This window comes from Otolemur garnettii, unplaced genomic scaffold, assembly GCF_000181295.1.
Source record: "Otolemur garnettii isolate 467f Iridium unplaced genomic scaffold, OtoGar3 scaffold00145, whole genome shotgun sequence".
Lineage (NCBI taxonomy): Eukaryota > Metazoa > Chordata > Mammalia > Primates > Galagidae > Otolemur > Otolemur garnettii.
The window spans coordinates 833371-848333 of NW_003852540.1; the positions used below are offsets into that span (position 1 = coordinate 833371).

The 14963-nt window shown below is 50.3% G+C and overlaps 1 protein-coding gene across 1 annotated transcript in view; it reads right to left on the reverse strand.

Annotated features, from left to right (window-relative positions):
• Positions 1-7012: 7012 nt before the first annotated feature.
• The window catches only part of AIPL1 (aryl hydrocarbon receptor interacting protein like 1), a 10301-nt gene continuing 2350 nt past the window's right edge, over positions 7013-14963 (reverse strand). The window contains 5 exon segments of the mRNA XM_023518697.1: positions 7013-7066; positions 7068-7210; positions 8537-8678; positions 8800-8976; positions 9917-10105. Coding sequence (XP_023374465.1) covers positions 7013-7066; positions 7068-7210; positions 8537-8678; positions 8800-8976; positions 9917-10105 — 705 coding nt within the window.

Sequence of the window (14963 nt, forward strand, 5' to 3'; positions counted from 1 at the left end):
AATCTCAGAAGCTCAGAGTATTCATTTCATGGGGCCTCTGTAACAAAGTACCACGGAGGGGGCGGCTTAAATAACACAGTTCTGGAGGCCGGAAGTCCAAGATCAAGGTATGGGTGGAGTTGGTTCCTTCTGAGGATTGTGGGCTCCCTGGATTGTGTGGCTTTGGCCTTCCTTGGCTTACAGACATATCACCTGATCTTTACCTTCATATTCAAGTAGCACCCTCACTGCCAGGGGTGTAGCTACACCCAAATTTTCCCCTTTTTTTAAGGACTCCAGGCATTCTGGATTAGGGCCCACCCCAGAAACCTCATCTTGACTTGATCATCTGTGAAGACCCTATTTCCAAATGAGATCACATTCACGGGGACTAAGAGGCTAGAACTTCCACATTTTGGGCAAGAGACACAATTTGTGATGGTTAATTTTGTGTCTCAACTTGACTGGGCCATACAGTACCCACACATTCGGTTGCACATTCTTCTCAGTGTGGTCTACCTGTGAGGGTGTTGGCGGGTGGAATGAACAAAGCAAATTGCCTTCCCTAACATGGTGGGCCTCATCCAATCAACTGAAGGCCAAAAAAGAAAGAAAGGCTGGCCTTCCCTGGCTAGGAGGTGCTCCTGCTGCTGCCTTGAGCTGGGACTAGAGCTGTGCCATCTGCTCTCCCAGACTCCCCTGCCTGCCACAGATTTGGGGACTCCTCAGCCTCCACAAGCACATGGGCCAAGTCCTATAAATTGCCTATTGGTCCTGTTTCTCTGGAGGTCCCTCGCTGATACCCAATTCAATCCACAATGACACTCAACATGAGGAGGGCCCTGGATGCCATCCAGACTGAACTCCTTCCTTTCCAGATGGCAGGACAAAGCTTGGAAGGAAAGGGACTCCCAGATCAGCCAGAGAGGCAGCGTGACTAAATCCTGCCTCCTGCCATGGGGCGCTCTTCTGACCAAAGCCCCCTGAGAAGTCTCAGGGACAGACAGGACACCTTTGTCCCCTGGCAGCTCAGAGTCCAGGTTAACACAGAGCAGGGCTCTCCAAGCAAAACACTTGAAATGTCTGCCGGACACTCCTACATCCTTCCAAAATAGTTCAAAGTTGTTGCAAAGAAAAGGCATTTTTTTGTGTTAAAGAGCACTTAATCTCTGTCTGAATAATGGAAGTCTATGTATGAGCTGGATTTGCTTCATGGAAATTGTATGGACCCAGTGGCTATGGCAGCAGGTGGCCTCTGAGCCTCTGTCAGTGTTTCTCACACAGGGGGCTCTGTGCCTCAAGGTCCAGGACCCCCAGTCTAGATACCCATCTAACTACCTACCTCTTCCTCCCTCTCTTCCCCTCTCTCTTTTTCCCCCATCTCTCTCTCCCCCCTCCCACTTCTCTCCTCTTTCTCTCTCTCCCTCTCTCCTTGTCTTTCTCTCCTTCTTGCCCTCTCTCTCCCTCTCCCCTTTTTTCTCCTCCTTCCCCCTCTCTCCCCCCTTCACTCTCTCTTTTCCACCCTTCTCCCTCCTTCTCTCTCTGTCTGTTACTCCTCTCTGCACAGCTCCCTTTTTCCTGACCCATTTGCAGGGAGGGGGGCCACTGTGACTGCCAGCACTCCCCAGTTTAGCCTGCTTCCATGCCGCCATCGGGAGAGAGGCGAGAATTCTGTCTCTAGGGTTTCACTCCTGACCCACCTGAAGGACCTGGCAGGCCTGCATAGGGCCCTGGCCCACCTCTGTGTTAACCAGTCTCCATCTGTCCCTCCTAAGGAAGACAGAAGGCTTGGGGTGGGGCCATCCAGCCTTTAAATCAGGGATCAAACCAGAAGCTTCCTGGAGAGGAGGAATTCTACCACCACCAAAAGGAGAGAAAAATGGTGAGACAGAAAGAAAGTGGGGTGATGAAAATAGAGTCATAAATGGTGAGTGAGTTGGTAGACAAAATACTGGGCTAGGAGTCAACAAATTTTATCCCAGCCCTAGTTCCACCAATGAGTCACTACTGTGACCTTGGGCATGTCCTCTCTGTGGTCTGGACCTCAGTTTCCCCATCTGCACCATAAGATGCTGGATTAGACCATCTCTGAAGCTCTTTGCACATAGAAGAATGGAGAATTGAGACATGTTTTTAGGAAGAAATTGACTTGTTCAACCAATATTTCTGAACCCCTGGTCCCGGCCAGGCATAGTTCCAGTTCCTGAGGATACGGCAGTGAACAAAACAGATGAAATTCTTTGCCCTCCAGAGATTGTCACACTCAGTAAAAGCTGCCAGCCCCGAGACTGCTCAGGAAAGACAAATGCTCCACTACATCTTCAAATGATATTTTTATTGGTGGCAAGAGGAAAGGCGAGATTCTTTGTTCATCAGATTCTCGCACTAATGAGAATACCTGGAGTAATGGAGCAAATGTAATTAGGCCAGGAACTCTGCAGACTCCAAACCGCCATAAATAAGAAAGCAGGTTTACCTAACCTTCCCATTGAAACCCCGAGAGGCGGGGATGGAGAACAAAGTTGAGTGGGGAGCAGCCTCCCTCCCAATCAGCAAGTGCTCTGAGGTAATCACGATGACCCCCCCCGCCACTCACGGGCCATTCAATCAAGGTGAAATTCAAGACAGAGTCTCCAGGTACAAAATTTGGCAGGTCCAGGGAGAAAGAGTAGCAAGCAGGCATCCCTGTGTCAGCTGTCAGAGAAACCAAACCTGGACCTCAGCAGTGTCATCACAGGTGACCTGGTGAGGCTAGGGCCACCTCACTTTCCATGGTGAGGTTCTGTTATTTGGAGAAAATCAGGGCACAGGGGAGGCCCAGGTGGTCCCTCACTTTCAAGTCCCCCCACACACACTCATAGAAGCATTAGCCGTGCAGGAAATTAAAAGAAAGGCAACACTCTGGTCTAGTCATCTTCACCTCGGCCACTTATCAGGCCTTGGACCTGCAGGGGTAAGGACCCCAAGCCTCAGATCCAACTCATGTGTGTCAATTCCATGTTCAGCTACTTCAGTTGCATGATCCAAGCAAGCCGGGTCCCTTCCTGAGCTGGACTAGACCCTCAAGGTGGGAAGGGTCATTCGAAAAGGGGTGCTGTTATTAGTCCCCGGGGCTCCCACAAAGCCTCCTGCAGAGCCCGTGCTGTTGAAATTAGAACTGTTTGCTAAATTCCATGTGACTGAGGTTGCTTGGTCATTTCTCACAGACCAGGAGGTGCCTTGGCCTGTGACAAGCAGTAACTGGGCATGCGCCATACTCCTCTCCATATTTTTGAACCTCAGACGCACACCAGGGCCTTAGATGTCACTTTGGGCTGAGCCCTCCTCACAGCAAGTGGTTCTGCAGTGGAGGTTTCAGCTAAGGCTGTAAGGGGGGCTGTGCCCTAAGGAGCAGGCAAGGGCTGGCTCTATTGCCCATTTGTGGAATATGGGCCTGGATTCAAATTCTAGGTGTGCTGCTGAGAGCCTGGCCACACTGGCCTCAGCTCTACTCTCCTCCCCACAGCCTGGGGGAGACTTGATACCTGATTGAGCAGGGTCTTGGCAGAAGAGAGGTAGCCCACTCAAAAGGGGTAGCCACAGAGGCAGAATGAAAGTGTAGGAGTTGCAGGAACCAACAGGAAATGGTGAGTACAGGGGACTGGCGGGAGTGAGAACCATTGCTGGGTGCTGGCCTGCAGGACCTGGAGGAGGCAGTTCTGCTCAGAGCCCAGTAAGAGCTATGGTCCAGGACACTGTTGTAACCACAGGTCCAAGAGCACAGCTGCTGCCAAACCACAGCCCAGCAAGGAGGGAATTGGATAAACAAACGCCCAAATGTCCTCATCCCACTAGTAGGTCTCCTGCTGGTGCTTCCTGTTGGCCAAATCCAACCAGAGGGCAGAGGGCAAGGGAGCTGAAATACATGCCAAGCCTCCCGGGCAAGGAAGAGGACAGATTGGGGACCAATGGAGAACCGCCAGCTGTAGCAGGCTGTAGAATGCCCCTGAAACATGCCCATACCCTAATCCCCCAAATCTGTGGATAGGTTACCTTCTATGGCAAAGGGACTTAGAAATGTGTTTAGATTACAGGTACTGAGATGGAGGTTATCCTGGATTATCCAGTGGGCCCAACGTAATCATAGGAGTTTTTACAATAGGGAGGTGGGAAGGTCAGAGAGACACAGAGGTGCTGTGATGATGGACGTAGGGGAGCACAGAGAGATTGGAAGATGCTGTGTAGCTGGCTGTGAAGATGGAGGGAGGGGCCACAAGCCAAGAACTGCAGGCAGGAACTGGAAGAGGCAAGAAAACAGACTCTCCCCTAGAGCCTCCAGAAGGAACTCAGCCCTGCCAACCCATTTTAGGATTTCTGACCCCAGAACTATAAGAGAACACATTTGTGCTGTTTTAAACTATTAAGCGTGTGGTAGGTGATTTGCTACAATAGCCAGAGAAAACTAATAGACCTGCCCAATGCTCAGGGTGCTCCCTCAGGTCACCCAGCCCCCTACCACCCTCCTAAATGACACCCCGGCCTCAGGGTCCCTGTCAACTCCAGTCAAAACAGAGGTCACAATGGTAGCTCATAGCTGGGAATGATTCTTGGAGAGAGGAATCAGGTGAGAGGGGCCTGTGAAACCCACACAAGCACCCCTCATGTTGACCCCTCTAAGTGCTCCCAAACAAAGGCTACTAACATGTTCCAGGTTGTTCCCTAATATAAGCTTCACATTTTTCTCCTTTCTTTCTGTTACTTGTTTTTTAATACTTTGTACCCACGTATGGGCTATCTGGTGAAAGAGGCAGCAGGCATTATACAAAAAACCCCAGCCCAGAAGTCTGGAAATATGACACTAAAAACCTGTCTCTAATCCTGGATCCACCCAGCTTTGAAGTGACTTAGCAAGTTACTGCCCCTCTCTGAGCCTTAGTTTCCCTGTCTGTACAAGGGACTAAGTTGTCTCTGAGGACCTAGTCTGCTGGCAGCCTGATTCCATGGTTCTACGCACCTCCTTATCTGTCACTAGCTTGCCTGACCTAGCAACCCTGTAGGGGTCAGGGACGACCGTGGGGCTCAGCAGAACCGCCACAACTAGAGCCCAAAGCTGCTTTCTGGGAGGACACTCGGAGCCCATCTCCCAACACCAGCGACTTGTTCTCTTCTGCCCCCTGCTGGCCACTCAAAAGCAAAGCCTTGGAGCTCGATCTGTTGGAAAGGAGCCCTCTGGCAAAGAACCTTGCAACCTGCATCCTCCTGGCCAGTCCTGCCCAGGCTGGCCTTCCCTCCAGGCTAGTTTTCAGGGTGCAGAAGGAATTCCATGCAGTGACCAGAGCCCTGGATGAAGAGGCTGCCTGCGTCTCTCCCTGCATCTTCTTCCCACCTCCTCTGCCCTGATAAGGCAAGTGCTAGATGTAGCAGTTTCTGAAAAGTACATTTGGGTATCAGTCCTGCTGAGAGGTCTGCAGTCTGCAGACTGACTCCAAATAAGATGGGATCCTTGCTGGTCCCAAGAGAAGGGATGGCTGGTAGGGCAGCTGCATACAGACAATGGGCAGGAAAAGGGAGGCTACAGGCCATAGTCCCTGGCCCTCAAATAAAGACCCTTGCCAGGCTCTGTCTCTGCCCTGAACCACACGTGAGTCTCTAACTGCCCAGACACTATGCAGCAGTGCTACCAGGAGGGGCCAAGTGAAGGTCCCTCCTCTCTCTGCCCCCACCATCTGTCCCTTGCTCCACTCCACCTTCTTCAGCTCATGGGACTCCCTCTGGCCTCATGAAGGTCATTCCTGTCTTGTTGCTTTTGTGGGACATAATGTGCTCTCCCTCTGATCTCTAAAACCTCCTCTCCCACCTGGTTCCTTCACACTGTACCTGGATGGCCCAGTGGACACTGAGCCTGAATCAACCAAAAGTTAAAGCCCCTTTTCTCCAAGGCAGGGGAGGGCTTAAACTTCAAACTTTCTAGCCAGGAAAACATCGCCATGTTAAAATACACAGGCAATTCCAGAAGCCAGGAATATTCTCATTCTGGTGGCCCAGGGGTCCTGAAATTCAAACCAAAGTGTAAAAAAAAAGCAATCGAAGCATGGAGCAGGCCCTGTAGGAAAACACACTTACCCGGCCATAGGCCATAATCATGTGGATATTGTTTATTGATTTTCAAATTTGACAGTCAACCTATGGACAAAGCACAGAAGAGTTTCTGGTTACAGAGCAGAAGGTAGATGTTAACAACCAGGATGATGGAAAACTAAGCACATTAGACCTTTAGGGAGGAGGAGGGTAAGAGGTGGAAGGGAAGAGGGAGGAGAGGAGGGTCCCAGCTCTACCACCCTCATCTGACACAGAAGGGAGTCACCAGTTCCACCAAAGTCCTTTGGCTTCTAGAGAGTTCTAGGTGCAGTGTATAAAGTTACAAAAATAACCAAAAGATCACCCTTAAATAAAATCGTCCAACATGGGGAGAACGGGAGATGGCAGGGGTGAAACAGGGTCACAGCATCCAATCCTCATTTTTCATTGACATGAGGTAAAAATGAAACACGGATGAACTAGGATTTAAACATATCACGTGGGGACAGCGAAAACTACCAGATTTTTTTTTTAAAAAATGGGCAATTAAAATAGTTCAGGCTTAAGGAATGGGAGGAGTGGGGGAGGAAACTTCACTTTTATTCATAAGCCCTTCTGTGTTCTTGTGATTTTTTTTTTAAACCATGGGCATGCATGACTTTGATTTTAAAAATTAATTTAAATTTTAAAAAGTGACACCAAAATCCTGTCACCTGAACCAGAATTGACCAGGAGGTATACTTCCTACCCGGGTGCCTGTGGCAGAGAAATCAGTGCCGGGGCTCTGGGGACAAGAGCGGCTCAGGGTGCTATTCCGCGGACAGGGGCGGCTCGGGGGGCTCGGGAGGATGCTCCAGGGACAGGGGTGGCTCAGGGGGCTCAGGGGGCTGTTCTGAGGACAGGGGAGGCTCGGGGGTCTCCGGGGACTGCTCCGCCGGCTGCTGGGCTGCCTCCCAGCCTCCGCCAGCGCGCTGGCTCAGCATGTTCCGGCAGCGCAGCCGCTCTTCCTCCTGCTTGTCCGCCATGCGGAGCTCCAGCAGCCTCAGCTCCCTGCGCACCGCCTTCTGCATGGCGGGCTCCAGCTCCAGCACTTTTTTCAGGTCCGCCTTGGCCTCGGCCTCGTTCCACACCTCCGCATGAGCGCGGGCACGCACGTAGTAAGCCTTCACGATGCCTGCGGGAGGACTCAGCTGTCCACCTGCCCAACCCATGGACAGCCCCCACCGGCTGGGACACCCCAGCCTACAAGAGCCTTAACCTCTGTGCCTCCAGTGCCTCAGTTTCCTCAACTGTAAAATGGTGATGATAATAACAGCAGTACCTCCTCCCCTCCCTTGCAGGGACCCTTCCAAGGCCCTGTAACTAATTTTATATTCACAACTTTTATTCTGTATCATATAGAGCTAGTCCCCAACCCCTAGGCCACAGGCTTGTACCAGCTATTGAGCAAAGCTTCATCTGTATTTACAGCCGCTCCCCACTGCTCCCATCACAGGCTGAGCTCTACCTCCTGTCAGACCAAGGCATTAGATATTCATAGGAGAGCAAACGCCACTGTAAATTGGGCATGGGAGGGATCCAGGTTGCACACGCCTCATGAGAATCTAATGCCTGCTGATCTGAAGTGGAGCTGAAGCAGTTGTGCTTAGTGCAAATAGCAGATCATTAGCAGAGATAATCTGTCACTGCCTCCCATCACCCCCAGACGGGACTGCCTAGTTGCAGGAAATCAAGCTCAGGGCTCCCACTAATTCTGCATTGTAGTGAATCATCTGATTATTTCATTACATATTCCAATGTAATAATAATAAAGTGCACAATAAATGTAAAGTGCTTGAATCATCCCCAAAATATTCTCCCCACCACAGTCTGTGGAAACATTTTCCTCCATGAAACTGGTCCCCAGTGTCAAAACAGTTGGGGACCATGATTATAGAGGCTCCTAAAATTGTATAAACTCCAGGCCCTATCCCTGCACCTACCCCACACTGTGATTATGAGGATTAGCAGGATTAAGTGAGATAATAAATGCAGTGGAGAGTACTAAGTGTTGACATTGCAATTATTATCTATATTCAAATACCATCTTCACAAACACGGCCATGTTTGTGCACCACAGGTACTAGTATTGACTTATGATTTTCCCCTATTGATTCCCCCTTTTGAAAAAAAGCCTGTTTATTGCTCCACTAAAATCCCAACTTGGGGGAGCTACTTCTCTATTTGTCCAATACACCTTAAAACAAAGGACCTCCTAGGACGAGCACTGCCCATCCCATCCATCACCTGCCATGCGGTTACACACTTGGGAAAGCCCTGCTGGATGGAGACACGGTTTGGTGCTTGGACGGGCTCAGAAGAGAAGTCCAGGAAGGTCTTTGCAGGTGACCCTGTAGCCCCAGAGAAGAAGCCCCCTCGTTCCTCCCACTGCGTCCTCCTGGCCCCGCCCACTGCATCAGCTCGTCCCGCCCACTGCATCCACCCGGCCCTGCCTGCACACCTGGGTGGTGCCGCAGGATGTCGCTGGTGTGCTCCAGCACCTCGTAGTACTCCTCCTTCTTCAGCAGGCACTGGCAGTAGTTGAGAATCAGGGTGTTGATCATCTTTTCCAGCTTCAGCCACTGCACCTCCCAGGGCTTCTCCTGCCGGGTGCAGAGGGTTGCGCTGAGCTCAGGACGCCCCCGACCTCGTCCAGGCGTGACCAGTGCTAAATCGCTCCTCCAAGGCCCTCCCCACTCCCCGCCCCTGGTCACAGCCCCCCACCTTGGTCTGCAGGTTCCTCAGGCACACGATGGCTTCCTGGTACTTGGTGGAGGCCTCCTCGTAGCGGCCCAGCTTAAAGAGCCGGTTCCCTTCCCCGTGGAGGATGGGCACCGCCTTCATCTTCTCGTCATTGTTCATGTTCCAGGTCTCCCTCTGGTACTCACTGGGGGCCTCAACCTGGCCGAGAGCTGCAGGTCAGGGAGGCAAGGATGCCAGGTGCTACCTGCACCCCAGCAAGAAGCGGAGGAAGCGGACCCAAGCACATCTCGCTAATGTCAGCTCTGCATTTTCCACAGTGGGGTTGGGCCAAAACATGATGCAGGCTGGTCAGACACGGACAAACAGGGGAAGGGAGCCACAGGCTCACGGCCCTGCCCCACGTCAGTGCCTCTCTGTAAATTAGAACAAGGGACATCTTTGTCAAGACACTTTGTTTCCAATATTCAGAAAAGCCGTGAATACCTATTTCTTTAGAACAGATCACTCCATTGCCATCTGCTGGAAAACTGTTATTATAAAAACATGGATATACAATGTGTATAATGAGCGCTCCTTGGAGGAGACGCCCTTCTGCGGCGCATGGACCACACGGCTCTTCCAGCAGGGCCTCTAGAGGCCCTTGGTTGGCACAGTTCTCTTTTATATTTTTATTTGCCCCAGACTGAGCCTCAGCCTTGGCCATGAGCAAAGTTCTGACCGGAACTTGACCTGGCCTTGACTGTCTCCCACCAACCTCAAACATGGGCTAGCTAAGCATGGAGTTGGGGGTAAGAGGATAGTTCCACAAAGCATCTCCCACTGTGCGAGAACCATGTCTGAACCCACAAATCATGGGGGCGACAAGGATGAGGTTACAATTCCAAACTTTTTCAAATAAAAATGAAAGTAGATAACCAGTAGAGGTAAATACCTTAAAAGTCACATTTTAAAAAATTGCTTCCAGATGAACTTTTCCTGGAGGGGAGGGGGGAGCAGAGGACTTTTTTTTCTTTTTTTCAAATTCCTATTCTGCTGTGGCTTAAGAACTTTTTCCTGGGGGTCTCCATGGTCCCTGTTGCCCCTGGTCCCTCTCAGATGCTAGGAACAGCCCTCTATCCCATGCACCCCAGAATCACACCTGCAGCAGCTCGATCACGAAGATCAGAGGCTGTGGCTCCTTCTGCAGCTCATCCAGGTCCTCGTAGCCCAGTGTGTGGTAAGCAAACATGTTGGCCAGCCCACACGTGTGCACGTGCCACTCCGTGGGGTCCTTGCCCTCTGCCATCTGCCTCAGGCTCCGGGACAGGATCGGGTAGACCCCTGTGTGCTGTAGGGAAATGGATAATGTCTGGGCCACAAAGAGCCCCCACTCTGAATTCCTGCTACCATTCTCCACCACTACAAATCACTGTGGTTAGCCGAATGCCAGGCTCCTTGGCTCCAACAAGGAAGGCACTACTATTATCCCCATGTTACAGGTGAGGAAATTGGAGCCTCGAGAAGTTAAGCAACTTGCTCAAAGTTATACAGCTAAAAAATGACAGAGCCAGGGTTCAAATCTGGCTCCAGAGGCCATGGTTTTAGTTTCATCCCACCTCTTCCGGCCCTTGGGGCCAACTGTAATACCTCTCTCCCCCGAGGAGACTCAGAGCTCCACAAAGGCTGTGACTGAGAGGGAAGGCAGTGTGGTGCAGTGGAAGGAGCAGGGTTCCAGGGCCGGAGAGGGCCAGCTTGGTGTCCTGGCAGTGCTGCTGACTAGCAGTGAGTCCAGGGCACCACACCTCTCTGAACTCCAGCTCCCTTGGCTGCACCTGTTGGCATCAGGTCTATTGCAGGGACTGAATGAGACAGTGCAGACACAGCTCTGCTCTGTCACAGCCTCACCCAGCACTGGGACCTGGGGTAGGGGGGACCTGGGTAGAGGGGGGCTGAGAAAATCCACTGTTGGCCTAAGCAAGGCCTGTAGCACTCAACTTCCCCAGCTACAGGCCTCAACTTCCCCAGCTACAGTGTCTGAGAACCCATCTCCCTGAACCAGGCTCTGACATGGCCCAATTCTGGCCTCCACACACGACTCTAGTACAGACACACTGCTGGGAAAGCTAAGGGGCAGAAGGAGCTCAGCTCTGCCTCCAGGTCACCAGCATGGACATAAAGGTCACCCCTCCCTTCCCCCACCAGCCAAGATTAGCCAGGAATACCCTGTGCCTCTTTGCAAGAGAGAAGACCAGATGGCAATTGAGCCTGTCGGGATTAAAGGCTGGACCAAGGGAGGGAGAGGCCCAGGATCAGCTCTCTGCAGGGAGGGGACACTCCTGGCCCTGCAGTAGCAGCCCCAGCTCCGTTGCCCCTGTCTCCCAGCAAGCTGAGTCTGAGCCGTGGACCCCAAGGCCAGCACTGTTTGGGCATGCTCTCAAACAAAGGTCTTGCCCAGCTAGACACCTACCACCCTGGGCACTTCCAGGGCCCCTGGCCAGCATGGGTGGGCTGTGGGACACCACCAGGAAGGAAGATGAAGGTCAGGAGATGAAGCAGAGCTCCAGGGACCACTGCCTTGGAGAGAGAGGAAGACACCCATCTCAGCTCTGTGCCCACCCTTGCAGCTTAACTTGCTGGGCTGCAGACCAGCAGGGGCAGCCATGGTCAGACACAGGGTTCTCTGTGGAGCCAGGCTACAGCGTTTGGGACTCGCTCAGCCAAATGAGGCTGCAACTTGGGCAGTTGAAGCCCAGGATCACTGGCTCTCTCTGTGGCCTCATGGCCAGAGCCTGGTGCTGTCTGCACATATCATTCCTATGATATGTGCAAACTGGGGTGTTATGGGCCATGTCCAACTTACAGATGGGCTTTGATTTATCCTTCATAGTGTGGGGGGGTTTTGTTTGCTTGTTTTTAATTAGTCGCCAGGATTTCAACACTAGGAGAGTTCACACGCTAATGCAGTTTCTGGCTTTGTCTCAAAATCTCAGAATACCCAGCCACGCTGGGCCCTGCCCCCTCCCATGGCAACCTTGCAGCAGCCGCCTGAGTCAGCTGAGGCCAGTGATCTCCAGCCAACCAGGGTTCTTGGTCCTTTGCAGGCCTGGAGTTTGAAACTCCTGGCTTCACAAGACTGGGCATCAGCGAAAAAATATCATACAGACACAAGTGTCCTCCCTGGAGGGAGAGAGGAAAGAATGTATTTTGGTGCAGAAGTTCCCAGAGCCCCTGACTGATCCTTCCTTTCTGTTTAGGGAAAAAAGAAGCAGGAGGAAACTCCCTACCCTCCAGAGACCTAAACTCCAAGGTAATCTCATAAAGAGTCTCCAGGCAGAGGGCCCTGCAAGGAGTGCCAGGCAGCAACAGATGAGGAGAGCCAGGCCCTCCTGTGTCTTTGGTCAAGTAGAGATGATTATCTCACTGACTGCTTAGTCTGTCCAGGTTCTTGGGTGGAGAGACGCCCCACAGAGGAAAAGGGGCTAACTAAATGTAACACAGCAAACCTTCTCAGATTCCCTGGCCCCACTTCTAGGCCTGATGAACCCTTATTCATTCTCCAAGACCCAGCTCAATATTAGCTTCTTGAAGAAGTCCCCCCAAGACCCTCAAGCAGTGAGTTGTCCCTCTTTTGTGGCCCCAGAGCATTCTGCCCTCACTTATTTTTATGTTGTGGCACTGGCTGCCAGCCATTAGCATTGTTTAGATGTCCACTCATCCTCCAGAATTCAAGTTCCTTGAGGACAAGGGACTTTGCCTGTTCCATTCCTAATGCCGAGGACAGGCCAATCAGGTGTCCAGGACTGTTTTCCAATCAGAGAGATAACTAGACATCTAGATATCTAGGTAGAAAGAAAGAGAGTAACAAGAGAATGGATGGATGTGTAATGATGGAAAACTAGATTATGAATGAGCATTGAAGGAAAGGTTGGATGAATTGATGCATGGGCAGGCGGATGGCTGGATGGATAAGAGGTGGATGTACAGATGGATAAATGACCCCAGAAGGTGTGTGTGTGTGTTCACGTATAATCACGGCAGCCACAGAGCTGGAAGAGGGGTATGGGAAAACTCACAGTAACTATGATTAAAAAAAAAAAAATTATGGGCGGCGCCTGTGGCTCAAAAGGGTAGGGCGCTGGCCCCATATGCTGGAGGTGGTAGGTTCAAACCCAGCCCCAGCCAAAAACGGCAAAAAAAAAAAAAAAAAAAAATTACGAGCCTGTGGAATGGGCAGTGCACTCACATGACTACTAATATGGCCAAAAGAACACAGACACCACAAGAAACAAAAAACCATGCCCACATTACAGGAGTAACAGCAGCTTGTGTTTTTGCAACCAGCAAATCAATCAACCAATCAAGAATTTATTGACAGCTTTCTGTGCACTCAGCTCTCCTGTGTCAGCAAATAGGCACCTCGTGGGGAGAGAGCTATTGTTGGCAACCACACCTTGCCTACCATGTGGCCTTAATTAGAGGTACACACCAATCTAGACATCCAGGAGCTCCACGATGTAAACAAAAGTCAATAAATGTAATTCTAAATCCACTGAAAACACAAAGAAGTCAATTTTCTGAAGACTTACAAAAATAAAACAGATTTTTAAAAGTTAAAAAAAGTCAGAATGAAGAACAACCCAGGGACTGCTACAAAGAAAAGGTTTGCAACTAGTATTTGCAGAGTGAAGAAATGAATAAATAACACGTGTTGCATGGGATCACCTGCTGGCAGAGGAAGGCATTACAGCCTGGCTCTGTTAGACACTGTGGGAAACATGAGCACATGGGGAGTTACAAGACCACACATCCCACCCAAATCCTGCCTCTTAATTCATTTGACCCAGAATAAGTTACTTTCACCTTCTAAGGCTTAACTTGTCTATTAGGAAAATGAGAAAGGTCATTCAAAATTTCTTCTAGCTCAAAACAATAGCCCCTATTTTCATTTGCTCTGTTCTGTGATTTCCCCTCATATACATCATATTATGTGATCTTTGAAACAATCCTTTAACTTAGGGTTTATTGTAGATGAGAGAATAAATGGGAGAAAGAAGAAAGGACATCCCCAGGTCACACAACTAATAAAAGAACAAAATTCAAATTTCTCTTCCAAAAGGTCATGGTCTCCTGTCGAAGCAGTAAGTCTACGTATTCACCATCAATGGTGAAAGTCGCTGAGCTTTGGAATGGATAGATCTGGCTGTCAGCACCTGAACCCACTGCTCAATCTTAACATCACCATAAAAGAGGCAAGGGACCCTGGTGTCCACAGGAAGTGCACAGTACTGTCCATGACAGATTGTCGCAAAGCAGAAGAGTCTGGATTCCCTCTAAACCTAACTCTCAATATATCAAAAATATGAGGATCAGAGGGATAATTACACGGCAAAGCAACCAGCGAACTCAGAATGTGGGCCTTCTACAGGACAAAATCCACATCAAAGACAAAAAGAGGGAGGGAAGCTCATAGATAAGAAGAGGCTTGAAAGGGGCCCAGTGGCTGACACCTGTAATCCCAGCACTCTGGGAGGCCAAAACAGGTAAATCGCTTGAACTCAGGAGTTAGAGACCAGCCTGAGCAAGAGTGAGACCCCATCTCTACTGAAAATGGAAAAACTAGCTAGGCATTATGGCTGGCACCTGTAGCCTCCACTACTTTGGAGGCTGAGGCAAGAGGCTCACTTGAGCCCAAAAGTTCGAGGTTGCTGTGAACTATGATGCCACAGCACTCCACCCAGGGCAACAGAGTGAGATTCTGTCTCAAAAGAAAAAAGAGAAGAAGATTGGGAAGCTGAGGCAAGAGAATCATCTAGGCCCAGGAGTTGGAGGTTGCTGTGAGCTGTGTGACACCATGGCACTCTATGGAGGGCGATAAAATGAGACTTTGTCTCTACAAAAAGAAAAAGAAAAGAAGCAGCTTGAGAAACAGAACAACAGAGCACCATGCATGGACTTTGCATCCTGACTTAAGCAAACCAACTTTATTCATTTATAAAGAATAAATGAAGAGACAGCCAGAGAAATTTTAATAGTGACTGGATGTTAAACTGATTTTAGGAATTCTTGGGGTTTTAAAAATATTTCATAATGATACTCTGGCAATGGTTATGTTTCTTAAATATCCTCATATTTGAGAGATACAGAGTTTGGTATCACAAAGGAAATGATGTGGTGTGTGGAATGTGCAGGACAAGGAGGCATGCAGG